Source organism: Sceloporus occidentalis, unplaced genomic scaffold, assembly GCF_023333645.1.
Source record: "Sceloporus occidentalis isolate IW3139 unplaced genomic scaffold, rSceOcc1.0.p SCAF_214, whole genome shotgun sequence".
NCBI lineage: Eukaryota > Metazoa > Chordata > Lepidosauria > Squamata > Phrynosomatidae > Sceloporus > Sceloporus occidentalis.
Window position 1 is genome coordinate 11957 of NW_028317194.1, and position 16964 is coordinate 28920.

General features: G+C 34.9%; 1 protein-coding gene across 3 annotated transcripts; it reads left to right on the forward strand.

The window, feature by feature from the left end:
• The first annotated feature begins 1999 nt into the window (after positions 1 to 1999).
• Positions 2000 to 15690, forward strand: LOC149277416 (LIM/homeobox protein Lhx3). 3 transcript variants are annotated; one of them, XM_089502877.1, is made up of 6 exons: positions 2000 to 2069; positions 10581 to 10752; positions 12911 to 13113; positions 13566 to 13717; positions 14282 to 14453; positions 15272 to 15690. In XM_089502877.1, exons 1-6 carry the CDS (start codon positions 2000 to 2002, stop codon positions 15688 to 15690), a joined length of 1188 nt encoding a protein of 395 aa, XP_089359003.1. The 3 variants fall into 3 exon arrangements, with proteins under 3 accessions (XP_089359003.1, XP_089359004.1, XP_089359002.1); XM_089502878.1 differs by having other exon boundaries at positions 2000 to 2034; positions 10549 to 10752; XM_089502876.1 differs by lacking the exon at positions 2000 to 2069 and adding an exon at positions 6765 to 6858.
• Positions 15691 to 16964: the final 1274 nt, after the last annotated feature.

Genomic DNA, 16964 nt, shown 5'->3' on the forward strand with positions numbered 1-16964 from the left:
AAATGTATGTCCCAGAAGGGGTTAAGCTATATTTCTTCCCATTATGCTACAAAGTATTAGACACTGACATTGCCTAAATAATATAAAGTATTAACCAGGATCTAATTAACCCCTCTACGTGTCTAAAATAAAGGTTTAAATCAGGAAAAAAATATGAATTATAGCACATTAGGTTAAGCGTCCATTTCCTATATATTTGGTAATTTAAGGAAAAACAGATAAATCCTTAATCCTTAATGACTGCAAAACATATTAATGAGAGACACATTTAACCAGATTTCCTTATTTCGGAGACATAAGCTTAAATGGAATTTAAATTTAATTTCTTGTGAGTTATTTTAAAATAAAATATGGACTCAGATGAGTAATTTGATTATGGTGATATAGATTAACTATTTAAGTACCAGAATAATATTTTTGTACTGGAAGTTTCAAGGCTCGATCTTACAAACGGATAATTCAGAAGAAATACATTTTTACAGTCACGAAAATAATAATTCCTTGAAAATGTAAATATTCCACAATATATGTATTTGCTTTTTATTTGATTGGCTCTCGATTAAAAAAATGATAAAACATCCATCTACTCTTTCGTAATTCAAAATTAATTACATTTGCATAAACTCGCATTTGCATACACCTTATATATATATATATATATATATATATGCACACACGCCCATTATATAATAATAGACAGACTTATACAGATATTTCATATGTATATATATTCTTAGCAGGCTTAGCCAATTTCGAGATTTCTTTATATATTTAATAAATATATGTGTGCCTCTTTATTAAATAAGCTATATTTTCAATAAATCACAAAACACAATAATGCATGGAAAATGGATAAGAAATATAATTGCATTACTCATTTTCAACACTGTTAACATATCCTATTTCATGCATAATCAACTAAAAATATATAAGAGTATGTTTTTTTAACATTTTTTATTTTATGCATAATATATTAAAAAATATCTAATAATATATGTTTTTAACATTTCAAATTTAAAGCATTAATTTGGGAATGTACCGTATAATAAATAACAATAATAATAACATAAATGAAATAGTATAAATACATATAATAATATAATAACATATTTTTTCCCACACTGTTAACATTACCTATTTAATTGATTATTTTCTGAATATATATATATTCACAAAATATGTATATATTAATATATTAAATACATTAAATAATGATAACTATACAAAAAGTGGCACTTAAACCAAATGTAATCCCTACAGAAAAAAAAGTATTTTTCCCCTTTTTTTCCCATTTTGAAAGACAACTCTAACAGACAAGTGAATGGGGTGAAGGCACAATAAAGTGCTTTGTTACTTTTGTTAAGCGGACAAAAGACATGAATTTTAACGAAAGGGTGACATTTGCATAAAGACAATAAGCTGAAGCTGGTGTCCCCTCTGAATCCTTTGTGTTGGAGTGAATGCTGGACACGTGTATGGGTATGTAGCATGTGGGGAGAAGCCACTATAGATAATGCCCTCCTGGTTAAAGGGTCCATTCAGCACCATGGACAGAGCTGAGAGCTGAGCCAAGGAGCAAAGTGAAGACAGAGGTCACCTGACACCAAACACTCCACTTCTCCTCTCTAAAAAAAGCCCTGCTCCTCATCCTCCACTCCAACAGGACATCAGCATCTTGGACAACACATCTCCCCACCATCCACTCACCCCCCAAGCAACCTCTTACAACCTGGAAGCCTCTTAGTTAAACTCACAGTTTACAAGCCTTGGAGTAGGATCTCTCTCCATCTTCAGTTACTTAAGAAGTATATTGGGTTTCACCAGTCCAGATAACTCCTCATTTGGCTATTTAGGACACAGGGAGGGATGTGTTCTCCAATACAGTTTGCAGAATTTTAGGACAGATTAAAGCTGTTTTGCTAGAACATTGATACCTGGAGATTCCTTTTTTTTTTTTATTTGACAGAAGCAAAAAACAAGATTTTCTATTTTTCTCAAGATGTTGCTGGATAAAATGAGGACAAACACTCAGAAGTCTTCAAGTATGTTTGGTCTGACCAGCAGCTCAGGTAAGAATATATCTAATATCTATATAAATATATAGAATTTGTCTTTTCCTTGGGTGGTTGTCCAAATTTACCAATTTGTCATGGGCTTTACCCAAATAAATAAGCAAATCAGTGAATGACAGACCGTGAAATTGAAGCTTATGTTATACCAGCAGCAGAACAGATAATGTAATTATGATAATTAATGGTTCTATTAAATGTCACTGGTGATGTAAATTAAGTAAAAAAGCAAACAGAGCTATCATTGCAACAACGTGACAATTTTACAGGGTATTCTTTATCAGGGATCAAGCTGCATTGGTTAAAATTACTTATTTATTAAAAGTTATTTTTACATTGTTAGAAAACTCTATTTGATTTTGAGTATACATCACATAATATGAAGATTTGCCCCTGTTGGATGGGGATTTTAACATTATGATGTCTTTTTGTGCCCCTGTTGTTTTTTGGAGAGGGGTTAAACAGAAAGCTACAAGGGGTAACATTTCCCTTCCTAGCTGGTTGTTTGCTTGTGAATTACTAATGAGTTGTATTGTCAGGAGCAGATCTGCACAGATGCCCAGCCAGGGCTGTTGGAACATCCAACCCTTCAAAGTATCAGATAAAAACCTGCCCACCCCCCTTCTTTTGTCCTTTCAAATCCCCCTCTTACCCCTAACCAGACAGTGTCTAAGCCCAACCTGTCACCCCCCCTGGGGCATCCACTGTTTGCTACAATGTTGCCACAATAACCACACAAACTGACAAGTGATCTGCTTGTAAACTAACAGGTGTTTTGCCATTCATGGGAACTAAAGGGTTAATCCTCCATTGGTGGCAGTTTGTAATGCAATGTCTTCTTTATCTGGGAGCATGTCAATATGAGAATTAAATTACATGTTTTTATTAACAAGAAACCCCAAAACAAACCCCTTATAATATTGTGTTAAAAATAAGCAATAAATAGTTTGAAATTCTTTAAAAAAAATTTAAAATGATTAAAATTACCACACCCGTAAAAAAGTAAATAATTGTTTTTTAAAGAATTTTGCAAAAATATAACATTCTGCTTGATACAAAATTGTTAAACATTTAGTTTCGCTCAAACTAAACTGATGAAATTAATTTATGGGAGGTTAGGTGCAGACGTTGGGTGCCATCTGTTACAGTATATTAACTCAAATATGGATATTTATTTAAAATGTTATTTATTTAGCGATTCTTTTACAAATATGTCAAGGATAATGTTTTTTTTTTTTACCGTAATAATGTTAAGTCAGTATTATCTTAAATAAGAATTAAGAATTGTCTGGATGTGTCTCAATTTGAAAGCTCATCGGGATTAAGAATAATAATAATAATAATATAATTTGTGAATGATTTAGGAGCACAATTGGCAAAACTTTGTACAGAAAAAAACTGCAAATTTAGGGTGATTTTCATACAATCTGTTAAATCTGATGCTGTTAAAATACTAGTTTTTAAAGAAAAAAGACACATTTCCATTGAACATCGTAAAAAGATTTTGATATGTTCACGATATGTTTAAGGTTTGCCCATAATTATCTAAGCATGAAAATGAATATTAATTTAGAAAAAATGTATAAATAGGAAAATATGTGGGGAAAGAAAGGTTTCTGGAGGATTAACCCATGGTAAACACAGGGTTAAAATAAGGCAAGACAATTATATTCTGGTATTAGATCATTGGAAGTCAATTAATTATAGCTGGAATGTTTGTATACTGAGATATATTTGTAGGTTAAAGATAATATTAGAGATAAAATGATACGTGTTAATGACCAGAATTAAGTTATTTTGTTCTCCCCTTCAGATTGTAAGACACCCACTCTGCTTATGCTATATGATGATATGGATATATATATATATATATATATATATATATATATATATATATATATATATATATATATATATATATATATATATATATATATATATATATATATATATATATATATATATATATATATATACAAATGCCCAATATAACAACCAAACCTGTGGCTCTTATCCCCCAGTTCATCTCATCTGCCCCTCCTTACCTTACCAATACCCGATTCTCACCCTCAGCTGTTACCCTCTCTCAGTTTTAGGGGATATCTCCTCTGCACTCTCACCCAAATATGCTTCACTTACCTCTCCATCCTTGCTGATCCCTGTATCCTCAGTGATGCCCACATTTGCCCCATTTCCCCAACCTACCACTGGCTTTCATTTGCCCAAGGCCCATTTCCTCCATTTTCCAGCTGAAACAACCCCCCAACTGGTGCTGTGTCAATTCCTAGGGGCTTCATACCTTCAACATACATTACCTCTATACCTTCCACTCCCATACCATTTACTCTCCACATGCTACCACCGTTACCCCATACTTTCTTTATATCAAAACCCCATACCCTCCACCCTCCATCACCACCTCCCCATACCTCTTTACCTTTCATCTACCCCTCTCATACCCTCTACCCTTCATCACTCTCTCCCTATTCCCTCTCCCCTCCATCACCCCTCCTCATACCCTGTACCCTCCATCACCCCTCTTCATACCCTCTACACTCAATCACCCCTCCCCATACCCTCTAGCCTCCATCACCCCTGCCCATACCCTCTACCCTCCATCACCCCTCCCCATACCCTCTACACTCAATCACCCCTCCCCATACCCTCTACCTTCCATCACCCCTCCCCATACCCTCTACCCTCCATCACTCTTCCCCATACCCTCTCCTGCTGCAAGCTACCCCACCCCCAGTACCTGCTACAGGTTTAATACTGGCTCTGAGCTGGTAACACGAAACCCACATTGGCTGGCAGCTCTGGTCTAAATTACTGGATGCAGTTATATAAAATATACCTCCAGGCCATGTGCTTAGGGATTTATTGTGATCTAAACCTTTCCAAGGGAAATAATAAAATGAAATGTGTTACAGTATCCACACATACACAGCATCAGGTACACTGTATGAATAGGTACCTGAACCATTTATACCTAACTGCATATGTAGTGCATATATATATATATATATATATATATTATATATATATATATATATATATATAGAATTAAATGATCTACTATGTACACACACAGACATTTATGGCCTATATACATTGGGGTATAATAAGTGAGACTGACAGCTATCAGTAACCCCTTCTCTGCCAGTGTAGGGGAGCTCAGGGCTGCCCTATAGTGGTTTAAACTCCCTCTATAGCTCCCCATGGCAGGGGCAAGAAATCAAGCCTCCCCCCTGGCCCCAAGCTGAGCAAACACCCATTTTTCTTGCCTCATTTTATTGCATTAGTGTCGCCTGACTCCTTCAAAGCTGTCAGATCACATAGCACCTAAAATTATTATTAAAGACTAAAAGTTGGATATAACTGTGAAACATCTCCCACCTTTCACCAAAATGTGTTTCATATACTCTGAAAATGTAGGCAAATGGAGCATTGATTTTAAATTCATCTGCAGCCTCCATCCAGGCACTAAGACCTGATTTCCCAGACACCTTTATTGCTCCAAAGATCTGTCAATTGGATTTATCAGGGTTCTGACTTATTGGAGGCTTTAAGGAGCTGCCTGGGGCTCCTTGAGTACACAGTTATTTCAAAGAACCCCTGAGGATGGATATTTACCACCTGCTAAATATACCTCTCTGTAACCCCCACCTGTGCTGGGCAAATTTATCATATCCCCCCCAATTCTATGCATGTACAGAGCCTTATAGGGTTCCATAGGGAAAATTAGTCTGGAATACTGATCTATGGAAAATATAAATCAAATACATGAACATAAATATAACTATACACTTATTTTCCGTACATATCTGTAGCAAAATTCACAATAAAAAATGTTAAAGTTCAGGAATTGCTAATCAGCATGGGCACCTAGGACAACACATAGGGCTAGGATATTTTTTTTAAGTAATATATAATTTATAGTTAAACATCAACATAACATTATTTGAAAAGTACCCTTATAGTCCATGGAATCTCAAATAATTGGTCTTATCCCAAAAATATTTTATCAAAAATAACCCCCCAAAAACCCTTTATTCTGAAGACCTCTTTGGGGTACTAGATCATTCGTGTTGGAGAGGAAGGGGGTTAATTCTCACCCAGCCCACTTGAACAGACAGTATATACATTTTAAATAACCACTTAAGATAATAAGATCGCTGTGTTTTTGGTATCAGGGAAGTACATTCTGCAAAAATAGGAATGTGTTCCCCTTTAAGAAGCAGGATCAGGGGGGGCTTCTGAGACAATGTGTATTATTCATATATTTTTCCAGCCCACATTAAATTGACAAATAGTGTTGTTGCCTCTGGTGAGGCTCCTTGGTTCTGGCCTCTGTAAGCCTCAGTACATACAGCCTGTATAATGATATCCTATCTCCTGTACAGTCTATCTCCTGTACAGTATGAGCTCCTAGTCACCAGGGATAGGGCTCTTCTTATCTCCTTACTGCTCCCTCTTCTGCACCTGCCAGTCTATAGCACCCACCAGCCAAGACACAGCATGTGCTCCCATTCCAGCTCTCCAACCACTAAACGTGGACCTATGGATCTGTTTTAATGTCAAGCAACCAGGAAGAGCCTTAAATATTCAAAAAAAAAAATTTTGTTTTTTCATTATAATATTGAGGGGAAAAAAGCTAATATTCGAGAGTTTTTGGGGAAGTCAAGAGGATGCAAGATGGATGCTTTGAAGGAACTAAATGCTAGTAAGGAATCAGGGAACACTGATATGCTTTTTGCCTTGCTTGCACAGAATGCTGATCTTCGAAAAGGTTTGTAAACATCATCAATATATCGTAGCCTTTAGCGAAAATTGCAAGAATATTGGAAATTAATTTTAAAAATTCTAGTTAATTTTAAAAAAATCAGTTTTTCTTTCCATATTCACTAATGTTAATAACACATCACAGGATTCCTTTCATTGCATATTCTGCTACAAAAATAATTGAAATATATAATTGTTTTATTTTCCATTAATTATCCATAAAAATACTAATTCATTTTTCCTTCTCAGCAGACATTAAATTGAAAAAAATATTAGGGATGAAAAAAGAGGGCTCACAATCTATAATTTTAAGTTAATGTATTTATATTTTAGAACTTAGCTTCTGTATAAAACTGAGGCAGAATATTTTATATTTTGGCTGTAAATCATAAATTATAATGTGTTGTATTTGATACATTAATTTAACAAAAAAAATACCAATCGAATTTTATTTGTTTTTGCCTTTCACAGTATTTTTATATTCTATCTCTTCTGTCAAATGTATTATATTTATTATTTTTATTTTAGAATGCATTGCAATTAACCCCTGCCAGAATTAGGGGTTAGTTTGAAGTCACATAAGCTTAGATCTGTCTTTGGATAAATGTGAAATTGTAACGGATTTAAATGGAATTTTGTAAAGAAAATTCAAATACTCCGAAAAAAGAAAATATCCAGATAAAATAAGAGGAGGAGAAGAAATTAAAAATGCCTTAATAATTTAAATTCAAATAATAGAATATGATATAATAATTTTTTACATTATTAATCGTGTCCCCAACATAAATCTCGTTATAACAGTTATAACATTTCCACCAAAATTATGACAATTTCTTTAAAACAAATTTACTTTGATATCATGTTTTTAAGTATTTTTAGTAGTTTAGCAGAAACAATGCTAACATTCTAAGCAGCAAAAATTAAGCTGAACCTTACTAAATCTATCACAAATTTAAGTAGGGGAAAAAAGAAATTAGTTGCGATGTATCTATAATTGTTTTAATTTATATCTGTTTTGAATAAAACGAGGCACGAAAAGCATTATAAATTTTGATCAATTAATATAATTAAAGTTGAAGTGTATTATTCTAAGATTAACAAATATTACTTTATTATTATTGTTGTTGTTATTGTTATTTTTATGACATTATCAACATTGCTATGTTATCATTACTTTTACTTTTATTATATTTATTATTATTATTATTATTATTATTATTATTGTTGTTATTATTATTATTATGACTGCTGCTTTGGTAAATTAGCAGTACATGGAAGTTCGTGGATTTGTACTTAATTTCGACACATTTTAAAAGATAAAAGTCGTATTTAGGAGGAAGTGGGGGTTTGTTGCCAAAATCGGCTCATTTAAAAGAAATCATTAAATTTTCATCAGACATCCCTTAGACAAAAGCAAAGAGTCACTTTATCATAATGCTGAGCTGTGTCAGGATTCAGCCAAATAAATATTTAAATACACAGAGGCAAACCTGCCCCCTCCACCTGGTTACCTGTGCCCCCCACTCCTCTAATGCCCACTTTGCATATATTATTTAAGCTGGATATGATCATTATTTATGCAAAGCTCCAATATAATCAATAAAACAGTACCCCAATATTCACCCCCCTCTGACATACCGGTCAGGTTGCTCACTGTAGATGTGTGTGCCTCCGGCGTTAGGTTACCTGTTGCAATTATCAATAAGAGAGGGACATGAGTTAAGTGACCTCGGGGCAACATTAACAGTTTGAGTGCTAGAAAAGGGGCAAGGAGGGTATTACTGATCCCCCAACAAGAGGATAAATAATTGGGGGGGGGGGGTTGTTGTTTTTTTTTTAAGGGAAATGGTTAAACCGTGTATTAACACTAACAAGGGAATTTAACTTTTGCTTATTTTTCAAAGGTTCTTATATATAATATATATAAACTATAGAATGAGAGTCTGCAGCATCCATAAAGTTGTATGCAAACAAATAAACAGCTTATCTCAAAACATGTATTATATATATATATATATATATATATATATATCAAATAGAATGAGATTATATAAATATAAATTGATATGGAGATAGATTAATAGATAGATAAATAGATAGATAGATGGATAGATAGATAGATAGATAGATAGATAGATAGATAGATGGATAGATCGACAAATAGATGGATAGGGGAGGGACCCAGGACTTTAAATCCATTTTATTCTAGGAATTTCTAATTTCTTAGTCATAATTATTATTAAATACCCCAATTCCTATCACCCATGATATGCCAGATCAGGTAATGTTTGGACCTGGGGCTATATTCTGGAGCTAATACTTTGATTGACCATTTCCTGAGCAGGAGACAATGGCATCCTTGGGTGAGATGTGTCTGCTCAGTCTGTGTGGTCCACACTGTGGATTCCCACCAGCCTCCAGAGGTTTAATTGTCAGGTGTGATTGGAAAGTCCACCCTGAAGATCTGGTTGGCCATCCTGATAATGACTGAGACTACGGTATTTAAAGTCCAACCTTATTGTGCCTTCATTAGCACCATGACTATTCATACCTGACAATGCTCCTCATGGTCACCTGCACCTCACTTAGGATGACCTGAGACATTCATGGGAGGAGGAGGAGGGCAATTTTGAGGCAAATGACCAAATATCCACCAGCTTGTGACCTACTGATAACAGAAAGGAGAAGACAGTTTTATAACTTTTTGGATTTCAAGATGAAAAGTAAGGCATTTTCCTGACTGGGTATTTAATAATATTAATATCTGGGGTTAGTTATGCCTTATCTTGGAACTGGACAGAAAAGGGTTATTTGTTTTCTAGTTGGCAGAAAGCTTTAATTCTATTGCTGTCTATCAGGAACCTTAAAGTCATAAGTCCCTTCACCTATTATTGAATAATTCTTTAATAAATCTTTATAACACCGGATAGTTACATCTTAACAAAATGCTGCAATAATTCAAATTTTTTATTTTATTTTATCATTTAACCTAAACATTACCAGTTTATGACAAGTGTTTCCTTTCCATTTCTGAATCTGACCATATTCAACGTATTGTTGGCCAGGGTAAGATCTGTCACTGAGCAGGCTACATGAAAAAAATATATATTTGTATGTTCAAGTAGAATGAGCTTTTGTTGAAGATATAACATGACTATTATAATAGTGACCCTTTTTTCCTCATCAGCAGCATGAATATAGCGCAAACACATTCTGCAGCGCTGTACAACATGGGTTAATTGCAACCTAGACCCAATTCTTGGGAGTTTACAATCGAATGCATTCCATTTGTTTCGTAGGAAGAAGCGCTCATCTCTTAATAAATCTCTCTGCTATCTTACTTTGATCTATTGTAAAACGTTGCATTCTATAAAGCCCCAGTAAACTGTTTATTTTTGTTACCAAACCTGCTGGTATTGATGGGTTAAAAAACACGTTTGTGGATATTTTGCTCCCTTTCACATATACACTGTTGAATTATAGAATATTTTTCACTTCTAGCATTTATTTTAATTTAAAAAAGATACTTTGCAAGTGAAAATAAATGTATTATATTTATATTGCTGAAATCTGTAAAAAAATATAAAACAAAATAATAAATAAAAATAATTAAGAATGGTTAAATGTTTATCTTGTGGACTGCGGCTGAAATTGTGTGAATTGTGGACTAATTCTGGGATGGAGGGTAGGATTTGAGATGCTCATGGCTTTGCCCCCTTTATTTTGCAGAGATCCCCCTGTGTGCTGGCTGCAATCAGCATATTGTAGACAGATTCATCCTGAAGGTTTTGGACAGACACTGGCACAGCAAATGTTTAAAATGCCATGACTGTCAAGTGCAGCTGGCAGAGAAATGCTTCAGCAGAGGGGACAGCGTGTACTGTAAGGACGACTTCTTCAAGTAAGTCCTGGGAGCAGGGGCCCTGTACAATGAGCCATTAATACATTATTAATAATCCAAGTGCAATGGCTACAATAGCTTGTCTAACAGGTTGATTTATAATGTAAAGCATGATGTATATTGCTTGCTGGAATATTTTTGTAGAAAAAAGTTAAAAATAGAAACTGAAAATTACGAATTTTGTGTTAATATTACATAAGATTCTAACACACACAAACATATATATTAAACATATTAAACAATATTAAAACTATGATTATAAAATTATTATTATTGTTATATTATTGTCATGATTGTTATTATAAAATATTGTTATTACGAATTTTGTGTCAATATTACATAAGATTCTAACACACACACAAATATATATATATGTCTATATATATATATATAAAACATATTAAACAATATTACAAATATTATTATAACATTATTATTATATTAAATGATATATACTAAAATATATTGTATGTATTTAATATACATATATATTTCGATAGCTTTGTATATTATGTATATTATTTATATAGCATATTTAATATATGTATTCATTAACATTTAGGCATATTAAATATTATTTGCATACAGTATTATATACATTAATTATATATAATATACTCTATTGTATTAATAATTAACTGCTAAAATGCTCCATAGAATCTGGGATTAACTGGTTAGGGTAAATGGCATGGATTTAAAATGGTGACTTTGTTATTTATTTATTTATATATTTATTTTTTTTGTACAAAAATAAAGGATTTTGTAGCAGTTGGAAAAATGGAAGAGATCTTTAGGAAAGGCTAAAATGATATAGAAATATATACTAAGGATGCCATCTATGATTTATTGGAATAATTTAATTGTGAAGACTGGATATAAGTACTATGTTATAATATATATATATATTTATATTTTAATAAATAAAATAATTACAATTTGTATTAAATAAATAATAAATAATAAAGCAAATTAAATAATTAATCCCCATTAGCCTGGGTTGTAAATTAGATTTTTTTTTAAATATATCAATTTGAAGACCAGAGCTTAATCCAAACTTCATTCTATATCTGACAATTGGTCTGTATACTGGTTTTGGGGCATTTTTGCCAAAATTCCAAATTGTATAGATACCCCATAGCCAGCTTTTGGGTGTGCAGACTACAACTGCCATCATGCAACCTCTGGTTATCTCTGCATGATGGGGATTGTAGTACAGACCCACAGCATCAGAATTACAATCCAGATTCCTTATTCAATTTAAAAATTAACCCATTCACAGCCACTGTGTAATGATTCGGATAGGGACCAATACATTTCATTATACTTCTAACCTGCAGTTGTGATTCTGCTTTGTATTCCAAACTGATTTAATGTTTTATTATAGCTGATTCAGTACAGGGACTTATAGCATTATCTGCCATATCATATCTATAGGGTCTGCACATACAGTAATATAGTATGTGGGTGTTGGGAAATTGAATTGCAATATATTTTTTCCTTTAGGGGCTTCTGGTGTTATGTGTGAAAATTGCTTTTTTATAAGAAGGAAGACCCCTGAATTGTCTTGCATGTTGAAATAGGGTCTCCTTATTCCTATGTACCCCTCCAGCATTACATAGAGATAGATTAACCATTCAGTGATGAAATCCAAATGTGATGCTACATGGGGTTAATCAGCTTCTGGTACTTTGTCATCACCCCAATGGCTGACTGCAGCCAACACAGCCTCATCATCTATCATTATTATATATTTTTCTTTGTATAGCGCTGACAGACTCCAGGGTGCTGTACAATGGCAGTTATACATAATAATTACATATTTAACCTGCGACAGAAGGCATAGAGGTCCACAATTTTTGCTAACATCATTGAGCGGTGGTAGATAAGTGGAGCAGCCTCCCAGCAGAAGTGGTAGAGGATAATACAGTGAGGGCATTATTTAAACATGCATGGGATAGACATACGGCTCCTGAATCTTAGACGAGACCAACGACTGATTAAGGTTTGAGTCTTTACAGCAGGAGAAAGTTATCTGGCATAGTCAGACTGACTGATGCCAAGAGAACGAAGTACTGGAAAGAGTTAATGTGTCTTGGCAGAGGGCAGCAGCCATTTATTTGCCCCTGGTGACCGTAGCCGTGTCGTTTTTTGCCCATAGGAGGTTTGGAACCAAATGTGCGGCCTGCCAACAGGGCATCCCCCCGACCCAGGTGGTGAGAAGGGCCCAGGAGTTTGTCTACCACCTCCACTGCTTCTCCTGCATCGTGTGTAAGAGGCAGCTGGCCACCGGGGACGAGTTCTACCTGATGGAGGACAGCCGGCTGGTGTGCAAGGCGGACTACGAGACGGCCAAGCAGAGAGGTAACCCGGTCCTCCCGCGGCAAACCACTGCGTCAAACCCAAGCGCACTGCCGCTGCACATAAATAACCGCTCTGCACCCTAACTAACAGCGCCGCGGCTGCACTGCAACACCAAAAACAGCCATAAATCACATCGAGAGGCAACGCAACACCGTGACGCTCCGCCACGGCCTACAGCGCAGACCCCAAATTCCAACAAACGCCGCAGCCCCCTGCATGCTCCCCAAAACTGCCCTGCAACCAAACGCACTGCAGCCGCCCGCATCACCCAGGGGAGCACGGTGCGCCCGCCGCACGCCATCCCTCTATGCTACGGACTAACACGCGATCAAATTTATGCTAACGCTTGCCCTAAAACAATGTAAAGAATTGATTTGTGTGATTTTTCTTTTTTTTATTTGGAGTGAGAACTAAAATAATATTGAATTTTTTTCTTTTTCTCGTTATTACAGAAGCAGAATCCACCGCGAAAAGGCCAAGAACCACAATAACCGCAAAACAGCTGGAGACGTTAAAAAACGCATATAATAATTCTCCCAAACCCGCCAGACACGTCAGGGAACAACTGTCGTCGGAGACCGGGCTGGATATGAGAGTCGTGCAGGTGAATATTAAACGACATAAGCCGCGGGTAGCGTGTTATACGGGTTAAAGGCAAAGAAAAAAAAGGGCAAAATTCACTTCTGCACAAATCTATATTATTGTATTTATTATTTACATTATTCTGAAATAAATAACATCTTGGCAAAAAATGTAAAAAAATAAATAAACATTTATAACATATATAAAAGAATAATATCATTGAATTAAACGTATAATAATTTAATTAAAAATCCAGGTTTTTATTTTTTAAAAAAAGGTTGCTTAATATTCTGGGTTTTGAGAAGTAAAATATTTTATCAAGTTTACACTTAAATAAAAAATATATATAAATGCATAGATTTATGGGAAAAAAAAGTAGGGGGAAAAAAATATTAATTATTTTACGTTATAAAAGTATTTTATTATTGAATATTTTGTATCTCTCAAATAACACTGGATAAAACTTCAAGGTTTATTAAAGAAATACATTTGGAAGGTAACGGCACATCGATGATATTTTTTTTAAAAACTAAATTTTTGGGGGCTTTTTTTGGAATTTAAATAAAAATATTTCTGCATTTTGAAGGTTTGGTTCCAGAACAGAAGAGCAAAAGAAAAACGACTGAAGAAGGATGCCGGGAGACAAAGATGGGGCCAGTATTTCCGGAACATGAAAAGATCGAGAGGGAGTTCCAAATCCGATAAAGACAGTATCCAGGAGGAGGGACCTGACAGTGACGCGGAGGTCTCCTTTACGGGTACGGGGAGGAATAACCATTTTAACTTGAATTCTTCATTGAGAGGAGCAGAGAGTGGGGATTATGAGATTTTTTTGGATGGAAATGAGAATTATTTTGACTTTTTTAGCCTTTTTTTTATTTTCAGCATATTTTGCAGATAAAATAGAAATTATACCCAATGATCTTCATTTCCATATAAGAAGCCTGAGCATAGACTCCAGTAAGGGTAATATATATCACTCAAGGAGAAGAACAAGAGGTCATAATCTAAAACTAGAGGGTCAGAGGCTTAGATGGAATATAATGAAGTTTTAGTTTACTGGGAGAGTGGTTGATAAGTGGAACAGCCTCCCAGCAGAAGTGGTAGAGGGTAATACAGTGAGGGAATTTAAGCATGCATGGGATAGACAGACGGCTCTTGAATCTAAGAGGACTGATTAAGGTTCGAGTCTTTACAGCAGGAGAAACGGGAGACTAGACGGGGGCCGGATGGGGCTGATCGGCCAGCAGATTCTATGTTTCTATGTAACAAATACCATATTGTTACGAATGTGACGTCTAGAGAAGATATTGTTACTATACTTGAAACAATTACTGATAAACAAGAGTTTAAGTCCCTCCTTAGAACTGCTCACAAAGTAAATGGTTATGGGGCTGCTCAACAAAGCGGATGAAGTGAAAACCCATGGAACGGGGACTAGAAAGAGATGAGTGGATAGGACAATGGGACTTGTCTCGTAGATGAGTACGTTGGGTGGACTGGAGCGTTGGGTGGACCTGTGCATGGAATCATGAATCTATTAGCTTTATTAGAGTATCATTTCTCTTCCTAACAGATGAACCATCTATGTCTGAACTAAGCCACTCCAATGGGATTTACAATAGCCTGAACGAGACGTCTCCTGCTTTGGGCAGACAAGCTGGGAGCAATGGTGCCTTTGCGCTGGAACACGGTGGGATCCCAACACAAGACCAGTACCACGACCTGAGATCCAACAGCCCTTACGGGATCCCTCAGTCGCCCGCGTCGTTACAGGCAATGTCCGGCCACCAGCCTTTGATCTCAAGCCTCGCCTTTTCAGATGCCGGATTGGGTATAATGGGCCAGGGTGGCCAAGGGGTGCCACCGTCGATGAGAGTCTTAGGAGCAAACGGACCAAATTCTGATCTTTCAACCGGTAGCAGTGGTGGATATCCAGATTTCCCGGCCAGCCCAGCATCTTGGCTCGACGAGGTTGACCATGCCCAGTTTTGATATGAGACTCATCCCATCTTGCATGGTGTAATTTTTTGAATTAAAGACACGAGGAAACCTTTTATCGCGAGATGGCCTAAAAGAAGCATAAAGCAATCTGAACGAATTATTGGGGGAAAAAAGTGCTATAAAAGGGCACGGACGATACCATGACCTCCGAAGAACATCTTCCTTCGCAGGCAAGACTTTGCTCTACACGGTACAGCCAACACAAGCCTGCTTTGAAATTTCAAAGCTTATACTTCTAAAATATTAAAAAGTGGAAGAAATGGGACTTCTACGTAAATAGCTAAATATCCATTTTTTATTCCTTGTGTTGTATGTTACCAACCAGTTTCACTTCTCTATCTCCAAGCGCCCACCAGATTTATCTCAAACCAGATGAAAAAAAAAAAGAGGACGATATGGCAACTCACCCCCCCTTCCCCCAAAAAAAGATTTTTTGGCCACAAAAGGAATTTGTTGAGAACTTTAGAAGATTTAATTTGTACGCGATGGATGTGATTCCTTTTTGTTTTTGATGTTTCTCTTGGTGTGTTCCATTTTTGCACTGCTTTTATAATTGGACAACCAAACATTCACAGATGGATCGACGATTAAATTAAAAAAAAATCTTACTGGAAAAATAATATAAAAATCTAAGTAAAAAAAAAAAAAAATACAAAAAAATATAAATAAATTAAATTGCACTTAAAAAGTCTGTTGCCAAATACATATTTATTTTTTTTGTGGCCCATTTTAAAATCGTATGATTTTTTTTTTAAGTTTATACTATCATCTTTTTTAAATAATATTTTCTTTGTATCTTTTAATGATGCTGTACAAATAAAAAAAAAAATACAATTTTGTTTTATTGGTATGAACCCCCCCCAGGATGTAAATTATCCCTCGTAAGTCGAATTCTGTCAAATATGTGTACGTCAATGTGTTTTTATTTATTTTCTCTTTAATGATCAAACACTTCAAGGTATTAAATAAATTTGTCAGCAGAAACTGCTAATTCCGTCTTGAGTTAAATTTACTAACCAGAAATAATTTAACGGCCCTTTTATAAAATACAATTTGAAAACCATAAAAAAAAAACTGGTCTTGGAATATTTAATAGTTTATTACTTGGGGATGGGTATTCAGCCGATAATATCGATCAAAGTATAAATATATATATATGTTTAGAAAATAAATTTTATTTGATTTTTTTTATTATTAAAATGTTTCTATTTCAGGAATTAAAGAATTAAGGTTTATTAATTTTGTGAATTTATATTTATGAATAA